This window comes from Perognathus longimembris, chromosome 15 (assembly GCF_023159225.1).
Source record: "Perognathus longimembris pacificus isolate PPM17 chromosome 15, ASM2315922v1, whole genome shotgun sequence".
In the NCBI taxonomy this organism is placed as follows: domain Eukaryota; kingdom Metazoa; phylum Chordata; class Mammalia; order Rodentia; family Heteromyidae; genus Perognathus; species Perognathus longimembris.
The window spans coordinates 30751523-30767994 of record NC_063175.1 but is presented as its reverse complement, the minus strand read 5'-3'; the positions used below and the strand labels follow the sequence as shown (position 1 = coordinate 30767994).

Sequence of the window (16472 nt, the reverse complement as noted above, 5' to 3'; positions counted from 1 at the left end):
CTCACCATACGGGAGACTGAGATCTGAGGATTACAGTTTGAAGCCAGCTTGCATGGACAAGTCCTCAAGACTCTACTACCAATTAAGGAGCCAAAAAGCTGGACTAGAGGTGTGGCTCAAGTAGTAGAGTGCCAGCAGTGAGTTCATGAGGCCCTAAGTTCAAGCCCCAGTACTGGAAACAACAACAAAAAATGTCCTTCAAAATGAAATAAAGTGTAATCACCAGTGATGAGTCACTTGCTTTGCCCTGCTTGTCTGCCCTGCTGAGGGCTCAGGCCTCCTGGGAAGTGGGACCAAGTCAGCAGAGATCGAGTCTGCTCTTACCCAGCATCATCTTGGAAGCCTTCCAGCTCATCCCGCTGCTCCGCCAGCGTGGCTTCCAGGTCCAGGTAGGTGCCATTATGGGACAGCTGCAGTGTACAGTCATCCAACTGCAAGAGAAAAAGTATTATTTACACCCAGCCTGTTCTTCGTTGGGGAACTTCATATGGAGAAATCCCTTTATGGTTCCTTTATGTGATGCTAAAAAGCAAGCATTATTCTGCACTGTGAATCATAACTAGAAGAAGCAGCACGATGTAAACAGGTGGGAGCTCCCTGGGTGCCTAGTGGACGGGTCAGAATCTGTTCAAGGACTGGCATTGCCAGGACCAGGAGGACTTGATGGGGCAGAACAAGCCGCCCATGTTGCACTCAGAGGGGCCCAGGGGAAGCTGTGGATTTAGGGAGTGGGAATTAAGATCCTGATGAGGGAGTGACCATGGATAAAGACCCACAGGGCTTGAAAGCTCAACTTGGTAGGGGAAACACAGTTTCTGTGATTCTATGGTCTTACTTAACACATGACAAGTAATGGTTATTCCATCTACAATTTTTTGCAGTTGAAATAAAAGAAACATTCTCCACCTGAATGATAACATATGCAAATTACAACACATCAAAGAGGACATTAGGTCTCTTCCCTGCTAGTCTCATTAAAAATAATGATAATAATTTAACCAACCTGTTTGATAATCTTCCAGGCCCTCTTCTAAACATATGACTTGTTAAATCATTTGATTCCCACATAATCCTTTTTATTTTGTGCCAGTACTGGGGCTTGAACTCAGGGCCTGGGCACTGTGCTTGAGCTTTCTGACTCAAGGCTAGCTCTCTACCACTCAAGCCACAGATCCACTTTTGACTTTTTGGTGGTTAATTGGAGGTAAGATTCTCACCGACTTCCCTGCCGGGGCTGGCTTTGAAATGTAATCCTCAAATCTCAGCCTCAGAAATAACTAAGAATATAAACATGAGCCCCTGACACCCAACCTTGTTAACACATTTCATAGGTAAGAAAAACAAAGCCCAGAGAGAAACTATGTCACATTCCCAATGTGACTGTGTGGAAAATGATATAGCTGTGATTTGGACGCCAGCAGTTTGGCATCACTCTGCACTCTTTCCACAGAACAAGACTCATAAGGGACTTGAAAATACACTTATAAAATTTGGCTGGTATGTGTATCAATCCTGGGCTTGAACTCAGGGCCTTTACATTTTCTCTCAAGGATGATACTCTACTTCCAGATCTTTAGTGGCTAGCTTCAAGCCCTGATTCTCAGATCCCAGCCTCCTGAGTTACTAGGATTATAGGTGTGAGCTACCAGTGTCTAGCTGGCTTACTATGGCTTTTAGTACAATTTACTTAACTGTACATTGCTATAATTTAGTTGAAATAATGCTTCCATAACCACTGACTCACAAAATTCCTGAGGATTTCAAAATCAGTATTTAGGAGACACCCCTATCCCAGGCTAGGGCAAGCACATACAGATCCTGGCCTCCTTGGTCACTCCGTTAAGGCACCTGTGTGGAGACAGCAGAGGAGGATAAAAGCGATGGGACACCTTGACCTGGCTTTCATATCTCTGTCATCCCTACCTAAACCATGGTGTGCTGACATCCATGGATGTCATCCCATCTATAATGGCATCAGTGGCTACTTTGCATGTCCGCGCCTTCCTAGTTTGCCCAAAGTGACTGTGCTCTCGTCATGACATTCCTCCTGTCCTGTCAGGAATCTGCCCTCCATGTGTTTTGGGCCAGATGCAAATCCCAATAGGAAATCCCACCATCTCAACAATCCCTAGCCCTTAGCTTAACTGTTGTTCTCACATATCCTCTCCTCAAACTCTAGGCAGCGTTAACTCCTTCAGTCAATTTTAACAAAATTATATGTCAGACCCAGGCAGGGTACCAAGTAACACAGAAATGCCTCCTTCCCTCAATAAGATGGTTCCACTAGGACACAAACAGAACACAGGGCAGAATTAAAATGTCATTTATATTAACTATCAAGTTTAACAAAATAAATGCCAGGAAGCTAGAACATGTGTTAGGGGTTGAGGTCAAGGGGAGGTGGGTAGATGAATGGAGAGAGGAAGAGTGGGTAAATGCAGTCATAATATTCAATATACACATGTGAAAATGGAATGAGGTAAATTGAGGGGATGGGGTAGGGTTGGGAGAGATGGGAGAGAATGATGAAAGGGGTGACACTAATCAAGATTCAATGGACTCACAAACTGACATGTTATACTAAACTACATAAAGATAATAATTTAAGCTGGGTGCTGGTTGCTCCTAGCTACTGGGAAGGCTGAGATCTGAGGATCATGGTTCAAAGCCAGCCCAGGCAGGAAAGTATCCGGGAGACTATCTCTAATTAACCACTCAAAAGCTGGAAGTGGTGCTGTGACTCAAAGTGGTAGAGCACTATCCCCACAAAAGAGCTTGCAGCCAGTGCCCAGGCCCTGAGTTCAAACCCCACAACTGCCAAATAATAGTAATGATGATAATTTAAAAAAAAAAACACTATGTTGAAAATGATCTATACAACTCATGTGTAAGAATGAGAGGGAAAATCTGGGAGAGAGAGTGGGAAGGAACTGTAACCCCTCTGTAAATCACATTCATAATAACAATTTAAAAAATCAAAATCTATAATTAAAAAACTAAATAAAGGGGGCATGAGGGACAAGGTAACAAACAGTACAAGAAATGTATCCAATGCCTAACGTATGAAACTGTAACCTCTCTGTACATCAGTTTGATAATAAAAATTTTAAAAAAAACTAAATAAACTGTCAAAATGTGTATACGTTCTTCCTAGGTTCTATTCCTGCACAGACCCAAGTATCCTGTAGAAAACTGCCCAAATTTGCTTTCTGAAAAGAAAAAATTTGCTTCCTGATTTCCTATGCTAGATGTCATACCATGAGCCCCTAGCTAGTGGTGGACAGGCCCTTCACAAAAGAAATATTTGTACTTGTGCAACTGCAAAAGTAGCATTGTGTTCTCTCAGGAAGCACGTGGGGGCTGGGGGTAACAACTCAGGCCCTTAGAAAATGAGACTTGTGATACAAAGGGGATTCTAATAGTCTGGTGGCTGACAAGTCACTGCACACTCTCCAGAGTCCACCTCATTGCTGCACTCGAGACACGTGAGATTAATATTTAAACCATCACATGAGCCAAGAAGCTAAAATAAAGGGCTTGTTGGCTGGACTGACACAGTGAGATGGTAAGATCCTCCAAATCCTTTGGGGGTGAGGAGGATCTGCTCTGGGTATCATCTTTGTAAACAATGTGATAAGTACTCTTACTGATTTCTTCCACCTTCTCAATGATAATTAAGTTATAAACTTCTAAAACACATGTCCAATGCAAATGGGAAGTGAGTTGATTCCAATCAGATTATGATAAAAAGTTGGACAGAAATAGCTAAGCTTCCCTGCACTGAGTGAAGGACTCAGACCCCTCCCTGCCTGCCCAGTCCCTGACCTCAATTCCTGCTCACAGCCAAGCAACCTGATCCCCTCCCTTGGCCTCTCATGTCCAATGTCTTCCCGGATGACTTAAGGGCCCTGGAATTTCCTGACTCCAACAATTTTCATGTCACCCCTAATCCCCTGGCAGCGTGTCCCAGTGCTCCTTTCTTGGTTATAGGTTTGGTGGCCAGGACATTGTCGGGCACTTCAGGACATAAGACAAAGCAGAGAGCCATGTGGGAAGATGGTGTTACAGGGCTATTAGATGAGAGTGGCAATTGGGGAACATAGGAGCAACGACGGTGGCATGGCAGGGAAACCTCATATCAGGTAACAGGCTGTCAACCTGGGGCCACGATTCTAGTATGAGGGATAGGAAAGTGCTCAAGAGGGAGCCAATCCCAGCGTTGCACAAAAGGTCCTTCCAGATACCCGGCCTCTTGTGCTGCTCCTCCTGAGTCACCACACCAGATTAAAGCAAGTCCTTATTGTCTGGAGACAGAGAAGGAGTCCTCCAGTTCTGTAAAGAGGCTGTGCAAAGTCGCACTGAGACTCGTGTTTGTGACTGTTCCTACAGACAGCATGTTCAAAAAGAATAAGACTCACCATCCAAAAAAAGCATCGAACATCTAGAACAAGGCTGATGTCACATCTCGATTTATATACTCTTTCCCTTTCTTAAGCCAGTAAGGTGGCACGTCACTGGGGCAGTTTAATGATTATCTGGGTTTTGGCAGGAGGTCTGCAGTCTGGTCTAGGTAATAAAGTTTCTGTGTAGCACTGAAATAGATTTGTACTGAACAGTCTATAAATACACATTGAGACTACCCTTTAAACTAATTCTGGTAGTAGTTTAGTGGGCTGATTTTTAAAAAGAAAAAAACACATCAGTTTAAGAAACAGTTCTAATCAATGTCACCTGACTGCACCTTATATCTTGTGATTCCTTATAAAAGCAACAGAGACAAGAAACCAGACTTGGATTACAAACAAAACAATGTAGAGCATTCTAAAAATATGTATATTAAAAGGGGCAATGCGGGCTGGGAATATGGCCTAGTGGCAAGAGTGCTTGCCTCGTATACGTGAAGCCCTGGGTTCGATTCCCCAGCACCACATATATAGAAAATGACCAGAAGTGGCGCTGTGGCTCAAGTGGCAGAGTGCTAGCCTTGAGCAAAAAAGAAGCCAGGGACAGTGCTCAGGCCCTGAGTCCAAGGCCCAGGACTGGAAAAAAAAAAAAGGGGGGGGCAATGCCACATGTCTCTTCTATAATTCTTAATAAAACCAACACAAGATCCTGATGCAGTCATTTGGAATTTTATGAGCTACCAACACCCTTCCCCTTCAATGCAGAGCATAAGATGGAGAGATCAAACTGCTTGCCGTATGTCTACCATTCCCTCCCATGGATAGTGAGGATGTAGCATTCTTTCCACTATCCTTCAATTTGAACATTTCCATGTATAGATTCCTTTTACATATCAATGCACACCAACTAAAACCAATACTCAATAACATCATTATTAACACGTCAGACATTGTACTTTGACATTATTCCCTGAACAATACAGTATAAGAACTATTTCCATGCTATTCATATTGTATTATTAGTAACCCAGGTATGACATACAGTATACAGAAGAATGGATGCAGCATAAATGCAAAAAAAAAATGACATCTTACTTAAGGCACTGCAACAGCCGCATATTTTGTTACCTACAGAGGTCCTAGAACCAAGTTCCCCTAGATCCTAAGGGGTAGAAATATAATGCATTCCATAATTTGGGGGGAACATCATTTCACATAAAGAAACACACATATAAAAATCTAGAAATATACATAATACTGGTGGATTTTCCTGTCAGAAAGACTAAAATACTTAGGAACACAATAGCAGGAGAAAATGGATGTTGCTGACTAAGCCCACCAATGTACATTACCTTTTTTACCTCCCTAGAAATCTAGCCAGCCTCCTTGGAGTAATATGTTCCAGATACTTTAATAAATGTTTCAGGGTGAAGTAAAGGGACACTTTTGAAGCTCTATCACTTCTAGGTTATAAAAATAATAGGATTTCATTTACTTTAAAATGGTTGGGTTTTGCCTCCTCAGAAACCTTTAATGAGTTAGTTGTGGCCACCAATTGGGCATTTTTCAAATCAAGCCTCAGATTTCTCAAGTTGACAAGAGTGCATAGCTCATCAACCAACAGCAAGGCCCCAGCCAAGTTGGGCAAGAAAGACAAAGGCAAGGTAGCTTCCTAATGGGAGAGACCAATAATTGGGTAAATAGATAAATATTTGAATTATTTTTAAGGGCTATGTTATCGTCAAGGAAATAGCAGAAAATATACTAAAAGTTTTACTTGAGAATGCTAGGATATATTTACTTAGGTCTAAAAGTAACTGATTCCACTTATGGTATCACTTGATTGAAGCTAAAAAATACACTATCAGCACTGCTTCAGGATTTTTGGTGTATATTATCTTTCATTTATTTGCCCACTCAGATTAGCAGTCTTTTGTTGTTCTCTGTCCTGTGCTGGGATCCTGAGTGAGACAGATAAGATGACAGGAAGCACTTGGAGCTATGGGCAGGACTGAACACCCAGTTCAGGAAAGGGGAATGTACAGTGAGCCACCTGGATGATGTCTATCCTTCTTTCTATGCTGGGACTGAACCACGATGATATAAAAGTCCTAGTACATAGGGAGCCTGAAGGATGGAGACCATAAAAGAAGCCAAGTCCAAGATATACAGAGAAAGCACCTGGCAAAGGTAGATGTTAGACTTGACTCTATAGCAGTAAGAAGCTATGAAATGGAACTGGTGTGAGCAAGTGCATGCAAGACCAACCTTGTAGAACACTGATGGAAAAAGTGGAAAGGAAGAGGCCATTGGCAGTATCAGAGGCAATCTAAAGGTGCTTGAATGATGATAGAAGAGTGGAAAAGAGAGAAAAGGAGGGAGATAAATGATGTAGGGAAAAGTGGCAAGTAAAGGAAAAGTCAGAGGCATCATGGTTCATAGGATATGGAGGTAAATCTTCCATTTCTTGCTTGAACAAATTAATAATAGGTGGTACCATCTGCTAACACTAGAAATGTGACAAAAGCACCCAAGGTGATTCACTGTGTACTCTCCTTTCCTGAGTACCAAACAGCTGTTGTGACCAGAGAAACCAGATAAAATTGGGGCTTTTATTATGACATATTATGTCTAAAACAAATGGAGATGTTGGACAGGGATTGGATGTGAATAAAAACATGGTAGCTAAAATCCTATATGTGCATTGGTAAGCCTACACACAAAGCTCATTTCTTACATATGGTGGACATGTAGTGGGCCCTTCCTTCTCTTGCTTATTCCTGATTGATCTGGGTAATATATGCTTTCTTGTTTCCTAACCATTAGAAGTCTTTATCAATTTTATTAGATTTTTCAAAAGAACCAACTTCTGGTTATATTTTTCCCTCACCTTTAAGTTCTTCTGTTCTTTAAAGTTCTTCCTGTTCTGTTCTTTGTATTTCCTTCTATATTCTTTGTGCCTAACTTTTTTCCTAACTCTCAAATCCTAAGATTTTTTTCAGTCATCTCCCTTTTATAGTCGGTTCTCCATATCCACAAGTCTCACATCTCAGGAATCAACCAACCAACCTCAGATGGAAAGTAGTCAGAAAAATAATTGTGTAGGTATGAAATATGTACAGATATTTTTCTTGTTGTTTCTAAATAATACAACTAATGTGTAGTATTTATATTGTATTAAGTATTACAAGTAATCTAGGCATGATTTAAAGCACATAGTAGATTGCATGGGTGCTATGCAAACACTTTGCCATTTTATTTAAGGAATAATTTATATAAGAGATTTAGGGTATCTCCTATGTGGGAGAAAGAGTTCCTGAAGCAAGTCTCCCACAGATACTGAAGGCTAACTAGATGTACATTTAAGATTATAATTTTCTCTGCATAGATTTAGCTATAGCCCATAAGATCTAATATGTCATATATTCCTTATCTTCAGTTTAAAATATTTTCTAGAGTCCTTTGAGATTTCTTCTTTGACTTAAGAGATATTTAGAACTAGCTAACATCATTTCCAAATACATAGGAACTTAAATATCTGGTGTCTTGTTTCATTATTGATTTCTAGTTTAATGTTACTATGGACTTCTAGAAAAGATATTCAGTAAAATTTCAGTCCTTTGAAGTTCCCTGGGACTTATTTTATAGAAAGGATGCACGTTCAACAGCTACAATGTTAACTAAATGATTCTCAAGGGAGCTCTGTTCTTACTGCCATTTATCTGCTCTCTAAAAAAGCATGCAACTCTCCCACTACAAATATGAAGCCTTCTGCTTCCTTCCTTTTAATTCTGTCAGTTTGACTTAATTATCTTGGTTATTTACAAGCTGCAAACAAGTATTTCCTAATGGACCCACTCTTTTCATAGTATGAGATTTCCTTCTTATCTCTGGTAATGTTTCTTGCCTTCAAGATTACATTATCTACTACTAACACAACCATATGTCTTTCCTTTGCTTAGTGTTACACAGTTTATCTTGTATATTTTACATAAAACACTAGTATATTTTACATAAAACACTAGGAGTATATTTAAGATATAGCTCTTGTCTGTAGAAAACAGTATTTTAAAAATCTAATCCAACAGTCTTTTAATAAAAGTAATAAAAATTTGTTAATGAGTCTGGAGGCAGGAGGTTGAAGCTCAAATAGTAGATAAAGTAGAGCACTTGCTTATCATGCTACAAGCCTCTGGATTCAATCCCTAGTGCCTTTAAAAAGAAAAGAAAAGAAAAGGGGCGGGGGATATGGCCTAGTGGCAAGAGTGCCTGCCTCATATACATGAGGCCCTGGGTTTGATTCCCCAACACCACATACACAGAAAATGGCCAGAAGTGGCTCTGTGGCTCAAGTGGCAGAGTGCTAGCCTTGAGCAAAAAGAAGCCAGGGACAGTGCTCAGGCCCTGAGTCCAAGCCCCAGGACTGGCAAAAAAGAAAAGAAAAGAAAAACAAGTTCATGCTTTTTTAAAGACAAATGACTACAAAAGCAACACTTGTAAAACTGTTTGGTATAAATGAACTGAACATCTCATGGGGGGGGAATGAAAAAGGGGAGGGGGGAATGGGAAATGAGGAAGGAGGTAACAAACAGTACAAGAAATGTATCCAATGCCTAATGTATGAAACTGTAACCTCTCTGTATATCACTTTGACAATAAAAATTTAAAAAAAAAAAAGTTCATGTCTGCAACCCAAGCTACTTGGGAGGTGACGATCAGGAGGATTGTGATTCAAGATTAGTCTGGGCAGAAAGTTAGCAAGATCCCATCTCAACCAGTATGCTGGGCCTGTGGTGCATACTGTGATCACAATCATGTGGGAAGTTTAAATAAGAACAACGTGGTCTAGGCTTCATTTGATAGACCTTATTTGAAAAACAACTAAGGAAAAAATGGACTAAGAGTATGATCACCTGCCTAGTAAGCACAAGGACATGAGTTCAAGCCTCAGTACCACCACCAAAAAAAACCAAAAAACTATTAATCTAAAATGATTGCTTATGTTTGGGTTTGAATAACTATAATGTTTAATATGAAATCTATATGTTCTATTTTCTATGTCCTCCTTTATTTCCATATGTGATTTAATTGACTATTCTTTATTATGCCATATTCCCTTTCTCTTGTTCCATCTCTTCCTGATTATGCATTCTTTTATGAATTATTTTTAACCTACAGATAATAACATGACTTATTGATTCCAAAGAGCCTATTATAAATTGGTGCTATAACTTCCCCAATAACTTAAGGACAATAGACTAATATGGCCATGCCTTTTGAGATAGTAACCCAGAAGTCTTAATCCCATAAGATGGCACTATGTTAAGACGTCAATACAGTTCACTGGTGGACTTCCTTCACTGAGTGCTTCTACCTAAAAAAATCTCCTTCTGCCTGAAGACCTCACTTCAACATTTTTTAGTGAGCCTGCCAAAAACAAAATTGCCCAGATTCTGTTTCTAAAAATATCCTATTCCACCTCCATTTGGGGGGAGAAGTTTGTAATTCAGATATAATCCACCTACTTAATGTATATAATTCTATAACTTATATATTCACAGACTTGTGTGTTCATTACCAAAAATCCATCTTCAGACATAATCATTATTCAAAAAGAAACTTCGCACTCATTAATAGGCACTTCTTTTTAAACACAAATACCCTCCAGTCCCCAGAAACTACAAGTCTATCTTATGTCTGTGTAGATTTGTCTGTCCTAGATATTTCCTATCAGTAGAATCAGGCAACATATGGTCTTGCATGACTGGCTTCTTTTACTTAACATAATGTTTTCATGTTTCATCCATACTATAGCACTCACTGGTTTTTCATTCATGACAGCTGTGATATGTACATTCAAGAAAGTAGATAAGGTAGAGAAATTTAACAAAACAAAGTAGGAATGTAGAATGCATAAAAATCAAAAGGAAACTGTGTAAATTAGAAATGCAGAAATTAAGGGGGAAAAGAATATTCAACAGAAGATTGGACACAAATGAAGGGAGAATTAGTGATCTAGAATTATAGATTGGTAGAAGGGAAGACCAATTTAGAAAATGTGAAATGCAGAAAAGCCTATAAACAGCATATGAGGCGTAAGTCTACTATACATGTATTGGGAGAACCACAATATGAGGAGAATAGGAAGAAGCAATATTTAAAGAGGCAGTAGCTATAGTTTTCCAAAACCAAAAAAATGACATTAAGCCATTAGTTCAAGAAGTACTATAGATGGACACCAATGTATCATACTTACCAGATTATTTTTTAAGTTTGAGACCTTTTCTAACCCCGTTATTGAGCACAGTATTACATGTCTATTAGCCCAAGTTATGTGAAAGTCTGAGATTGGAAGATCATGGTCCCAGGCCAGCCTGGGCAGAAAAGTCCTCAGGATTCAATTTCCAAAGAAGAAAGTCAGACATGGCAGTGCATGCCTGTGATCCCAGAAATCACAGGAAAGTAAGTGGATCACAGTCCAGACACACACTTGGGTAGGAAGAGAGAGAGGCCTTGTCCTAAAAACAACCAGTGAAAAACAGGGCCGGAGTCTTGACTCAGTGGTAGAACATCAGACTAAAAGGCATGAGACTCTGAGTTACACATCTAGTATCATCAAGAAAAAAAGAAGAAAGAAAAAGGGGGAAAAAAGGAGGAAGAGGAAGAAGAGGAAGAGGAAGAGGAAAAAGAGGAAGGAGGAGGAGCTATAAACCATAGCCAGGAGAAAAGCACATAAATTAAGGACAAAAAACAAATAAATGCAGCCACAGAAGAACAGATAATATTTGAAAAGAGCAATAGTATTTTCAGAGCCAATGGCTTATACCATTATTATAGTTACTTAGGAAGCTGAAATTGTTGTTAGCTCTGCTTCATTTCTCAGCCTCCTGCATCGCTTCATTCAGAGAGACAGATATGCAAATATAAGGAAGTAGACAACAACATAGACTATCGGACCCAATGATCTGACCTTTCTTAGCCCATTATGTCTTGTTGCCTGGATAGGCCTCTGGCAGCCTGAACAGACTTCTGAATGCGTAGATAGGCCTCTAGGCTGCCTACATAGGTGTGGGTGCCTCTGGCTGTCAGAATGATAGGCTTTCAAGAGAGTTTGGTATTTTGGATACAACAGATTCTTGATTACTGTGGGAAAGAGAATTAATTTGCAGCAAAGTAGCTCACTATACCCTGAAGCAGAAGCTCAAATATGTAACTTTAATAGCTGAAAACATGGACTATTTGCAACCTGTTACTGCTACAGGTACTATTTACTTACACCTATTAATATCAATTGCTTAATCCTCACATAATCTTATAAGGAAAGTACTATTATTATTCTCATGTTTAATTGGTAGAAAACTGTACAGTTCAACTCCCAAGAAAATCTAATTTGACCAAATAACTTATCTAGGATCATCACAATGACAGCCACAAGAGTCAAATAACATTGCCCTTAAGGAACATGTCCTAAACTACCAGGTAGTAAAATATAGAATAAGGATGAAAATGTGGTACACATACCCAATGGAGTTTTACTCACCCATTAGAAAGAATGATGTTACATCATTTGCCAAGAAATGAATGGAAGTGGAAAAATATGTTAAGTAAGTCAGGCCCAGAGAGATTAAAAAAATTGTTTTCTTTCATATGTGGAAGTTAGATCTAACTTATAAACATGTAAGTGAACAAATACAGAGTAGTATGCAAGTACACAAGCATATGAACTAAAGTATACAGGGGAGAATTCAAATGGTGTAACTCTTTGGAGAAACTAACTCATAGTCCAACAAATGAATACCAAGAAGCTGGTACTTGAGATGTGGAGGAAAGGTAAAGATGAAGGGAGTAGATGAATTAAGAAAGATGATATCCAATACATATCCTATGAAACTAGAAAACCTGAGGCAAGGAGCGAGGTTGGGGTGAAAGGGAAGCAGGATGAAAGGGGTGATATTAACCAAGATGTACTGTTCTGCTAAACTAACATGTTGAGTGGTAACTCCTTTGTACAACTACTTAAAAATAATGTAGAAGAGTGGTAAGGAGGTAAGTGTGGTAGCTCACACTTATGATCTTAGGTACTCCAGAGGTAAAGAGTAGGAGCTGTGGTTCAAGATCAATCTGGGCAAAAAGTTAGTGAGACCCCCCCCCCCCCATCTCAACAAATAAGCTGGGCACGGTGACTCACACTTATGATTTTAGATACGTGGGAAGATCATCGTCTGAGGCTTGGCTTAGGCAAAAACAGGAGACCCTATCTGAAAAAACAACTAAAGCAAAAAGGACTGGGGAGGGGCTGGGAATATGGCCTAGTGGCAAAAGCACTTGTCTCGTATACATGAAGCCCTGGGTTCGATTCCCCAGCACCACATATATAGAAAATGGCCAGAAGTGGCTCTGTGGCTCAAGTGGCAGAGTGCTAGCCTTGAGCAAAAAGAAGCCAGGGACAGTGCTCAGACCCTGAGTCCAAGGTCCAGGACTGGCAAAAAAAGGACTGGGGAACAGACCCACCTAGCAAGTGCAAACTTGAGTTCAAACCCCAGTACTTTTTTTTTTTTTTAATGCAGACTCCTAAGCCACACTCCAATATCCCAATCCTGAGGGTGGGGGCAGGTGGAATCCCAGGTACTACCTAGCCCGAAACATTCCCAAGTGATCCAGCACAGGAACCACGCAGAAAAGGAGCCAGAGATACAACTTGAGCCTCCCTGGAGAAGACATGGAAACCACAAGCAGAATCTCAGTACCTGAATTTCTCCAGACTGCCCCTCTTCTCCCAGTGCCTGGCTCTCCTTCCTGCTCAACATGTGGCCAGGCCTAATTCTTCATGCTGAGCAAATAGGTCTCAAGGGCCAACTATGCGTATTAGCCAATGCTCCAGCAAAGACATACTGTGATCCGAGGAAAAATCCAAATGGGCCAAGACTCCAGCTCCACAGGCATCAGGAGCACCTCAGGGAGGCCAGCTGGCTGTCACTGTGGGCTTCGAGGAAAAGCCCTCAAGAATTTTAGAGCATGAGCTGCCTGCTATCCAGGAAAACTCTGAACACACCATCACCCCAAGCATCCCTGAAAACAGCCCTAGAAGAAAAAACAGAAAAGCAAAAAACAGCTGCAGCCCCAAGCCAGCTCATTATCATAGCCATAAACAACACAGCCCTGTGGTGCCTGTGGGTGAGGCAGTCACTTCCTGCCATGCTCCACTTGCATGCACCACCTTCTAGAATCATTTTGGTTGGTTGTCAAAAGTTACAAGTAGACACTATACATGAAACTCCAGGTTGGAGGTTCCTCTTGAAGAATGGGAGATCTGGAAACCCTGGGTGGAACAGGTTCCTTTGTAACACAGGTGACCAAGTCCCCAGGGTCACCTGTCCACCTGGCCCATGAGTGCTCTGTGCATGGACTCCAGCTCAGGTGACTCTGTGTCCTCAGACTCCCTTTCTTCCCTTTCTTCCTTTCTCTTCAACTGTCCATAAGAGTATGTAATGTTACATGTATTTTGCCTAACACCTTCTCAATTAACTACAAGTTGAAATTCAGCAATCCTTTATCTATTCCCTTAGTGATTCATTAAGTAGAAGACCAGACAGCCCTAATTTAGTTGGTGAAAAATCCACCCATGGAAAACTTCTATATTGTAGGGGGCTCCCTCCCATGCAAGGGGTGTTGTCTTAAGATTCTCGGAGTCACGGGTGCCTTCATCAGCATCCTTTACATCCCCTGTCATCTCATGTCCATCTCCATGGCTAACAGCCCTGTGGGGAGATGTCTGACACCCTGGTTAGAGAGCCCTGTTCACAGTGATGTCTCTTCGCCATGACATCACGAAGCACAGGTCTGGCAAGGGCTGCTATTAAAGTCTGGCCTCCCTACTCCCTGCCACAACTTTTGAAGTCCAATTTACAAATCTGCACACACCATGCATTCCTAAATTACAACTTGTATGATTTTAACTGAAAAGGGAAAAAACTAAAAAGCAAATACTGCCCTTACTTGTGAACAGGATGCACATGTTTCTCCTGGAACTACAGAATGTGAGGGATGGCCCTTACAGAGAGCCATGCATACATGAGGAACAGCTCATGTCAAACACCTCCCATTTGTAATGCCATGTGTCCCCAAGTCAATATTTCCATGAATAAAAAGCTAACATACTGTCATCACTAATTCCTGTCAATATGTTTGGAGAACAAAGGCCAACACTTCTTGTGAGATTAACCGTGTTGTAGAGCAAGCCTGGGGTACTCCAATGTCACATTCACTGAGTTTGATGCACACTTTTGTAGCAGAGGGTAAAAGCAATCAGTCTGTGACTCATAATGTTCTAAGTTGGCCCATTTGAGTCTCACCTTTGATACAAATATGGCTTTCAGTCTAAGATTGCTGAGGATGAAGATTTACCCCTTAATTTTAAATAGTGTATTGAGTTTATGGATTATCCCCTGTGAGATTCAGATCCATCCTCCACCATTACCTTGTTGAGATGGAGAGAGATGTTACGGCTAAAACCCCCACAATGTCAGCAAAAATAAATAAATAAAAGCCCATAGCACAGCTTCCTTCAAGTCCCAGAAGTGGCTCAGGAAGCTTCAGACAGGACATTGGTGACAAAACAGACCCAGCCCTTTCTGGCTCAGTATGCCTGCCATCTCCACAGAGGAGCACACTTGAGCCTAGCGTCTGCCAACTTTTCTCACTCATCTAACTGTGGCACCTCCAACAGCTGCCATACCACTGGGCTTTCAAGAGAACATAATCGTTCCCAGAGTTTGAAGAGAGATGCTCTGGCCAGGCAGCTGGTGTGGCTTCGGATGTGTCTGATGTGTGGACACAGACTCGGCCTATCTTCTGAGGCCTCCACAACACCCAGGCTGTTGTCCCAGCAAGATGCCTATACGTGGAGTGCACTGTCCAGCCTGGTCCTCAGTGAAGATGATCACCAAATGCATGGAAGCTACTCATGCTTTAGATGTCCCCTGCACCAGCCATGCAGAGCCACCACTGCCCAGTAACCAAGGTCTGCCAGGAGGACAGGGAGCACCCAGGCTTCTCTATCCCTGGAAGCCAGGACAAGTGGACCGGTGACAGTACCCACATGGAGCAAGCAGGGCTTGTCCTCAAGGAGCTGGCTTTGGCTCTTTCCATTGAGGAAGTGATATTTGACCTTGGGCCAGGAATACAGATTTGATCCTACAGTCACACACAGAGACCCTTGGAAGTTAAAAAAGAAAAAAAGAAACAAGCTGGCTTGTGAGGCACTAATGTAGCCCTCTAGTTCAGAACAGCAATCCTCATCATTTCAGAGTTGGGGGTGGAGTGGGGAGCTCCTCATAGCTTAGTTCTGGGTCCCATCCTGAGCTCCTGGATTAACAGGCTGGGACCAATCAGAAATGAAGTGCCAACAACTGACACTTCTAACAAGTATTTAGGTAATGCTGGTCTCCACCACAACCCCATTACACTGCAGGGTAGGCAACTGGATTATCTAAATGAGGTGGCCTGTGAACACACTTGGAAACGGCCCTAGGAGCTCACGTTAGACTCTGCCTTCGCAAGCAAACACAATTATAAACCCCAAAGAACAGGGGCTGGGATGTAGCTCAGTGGCAAAGCGCTTGCCTAGCAAGTGCAACGTCCTGGGTTCGATCCCCAGTACCAAAAAAGAAAACACAAAAAAATACAGTTAAAAAAAACAACAACCCAACCATAAACCCCAAAGGACAGAATCATCTGATCCTCGGAACCAGCTCCACAGTGGTCAAGTCCTTCCTTCCCACCAACTGACCAGATGGAATGAATGCTTCCAGTGTGGAAATGATTTGTGGGAAGGAATTGGAGTGGATAAACAAGCACCCCACACATCAGCAGGTCCAGTGTTCCAGTGACACCTGTGCTGGTTCTACAACCATTCTCCAAGACTTATTTCCCATGTTTTCCCCCTTGGCAAGCTAAAACTGGGCCTCGATAAAGTCAAATATGTCAGATCTCCCAGAGGAAGACTGCCCCACTGCTGGAGTTCAGTGTGGGCTCTATAGAGGCCACCGTGGCCAAGGGCGCCATGGCCCT

The 16472-nt window shown here is 41.6% G+C and overlaps 1 protein-coding gene across 5 annotated transcripts in view; it reads right to left on the bottom strand.

Annotated features, from left to right (window-relative positions):
- Positions 1–16472, bottom strand: part of Fhod3 (formin homology 2 domain containing 3) — a 401480-nt gene that overhangs the window by 350244 nt on the left and 34764 nt on the right. For all 5 annotated transcript variants that reach the window (XM_048363540.1, XM_048363541.1, XM_048363537.1 and 2 more), the window contains exon 2: positions 325–431. In XM_048363540.1, coding sequence (XP_048219497.1) covers positions 325–431 — 107 coding nt within the window. The remainder of the gene's footprint in view (positions 1–324; positions 432–16472) is intronic.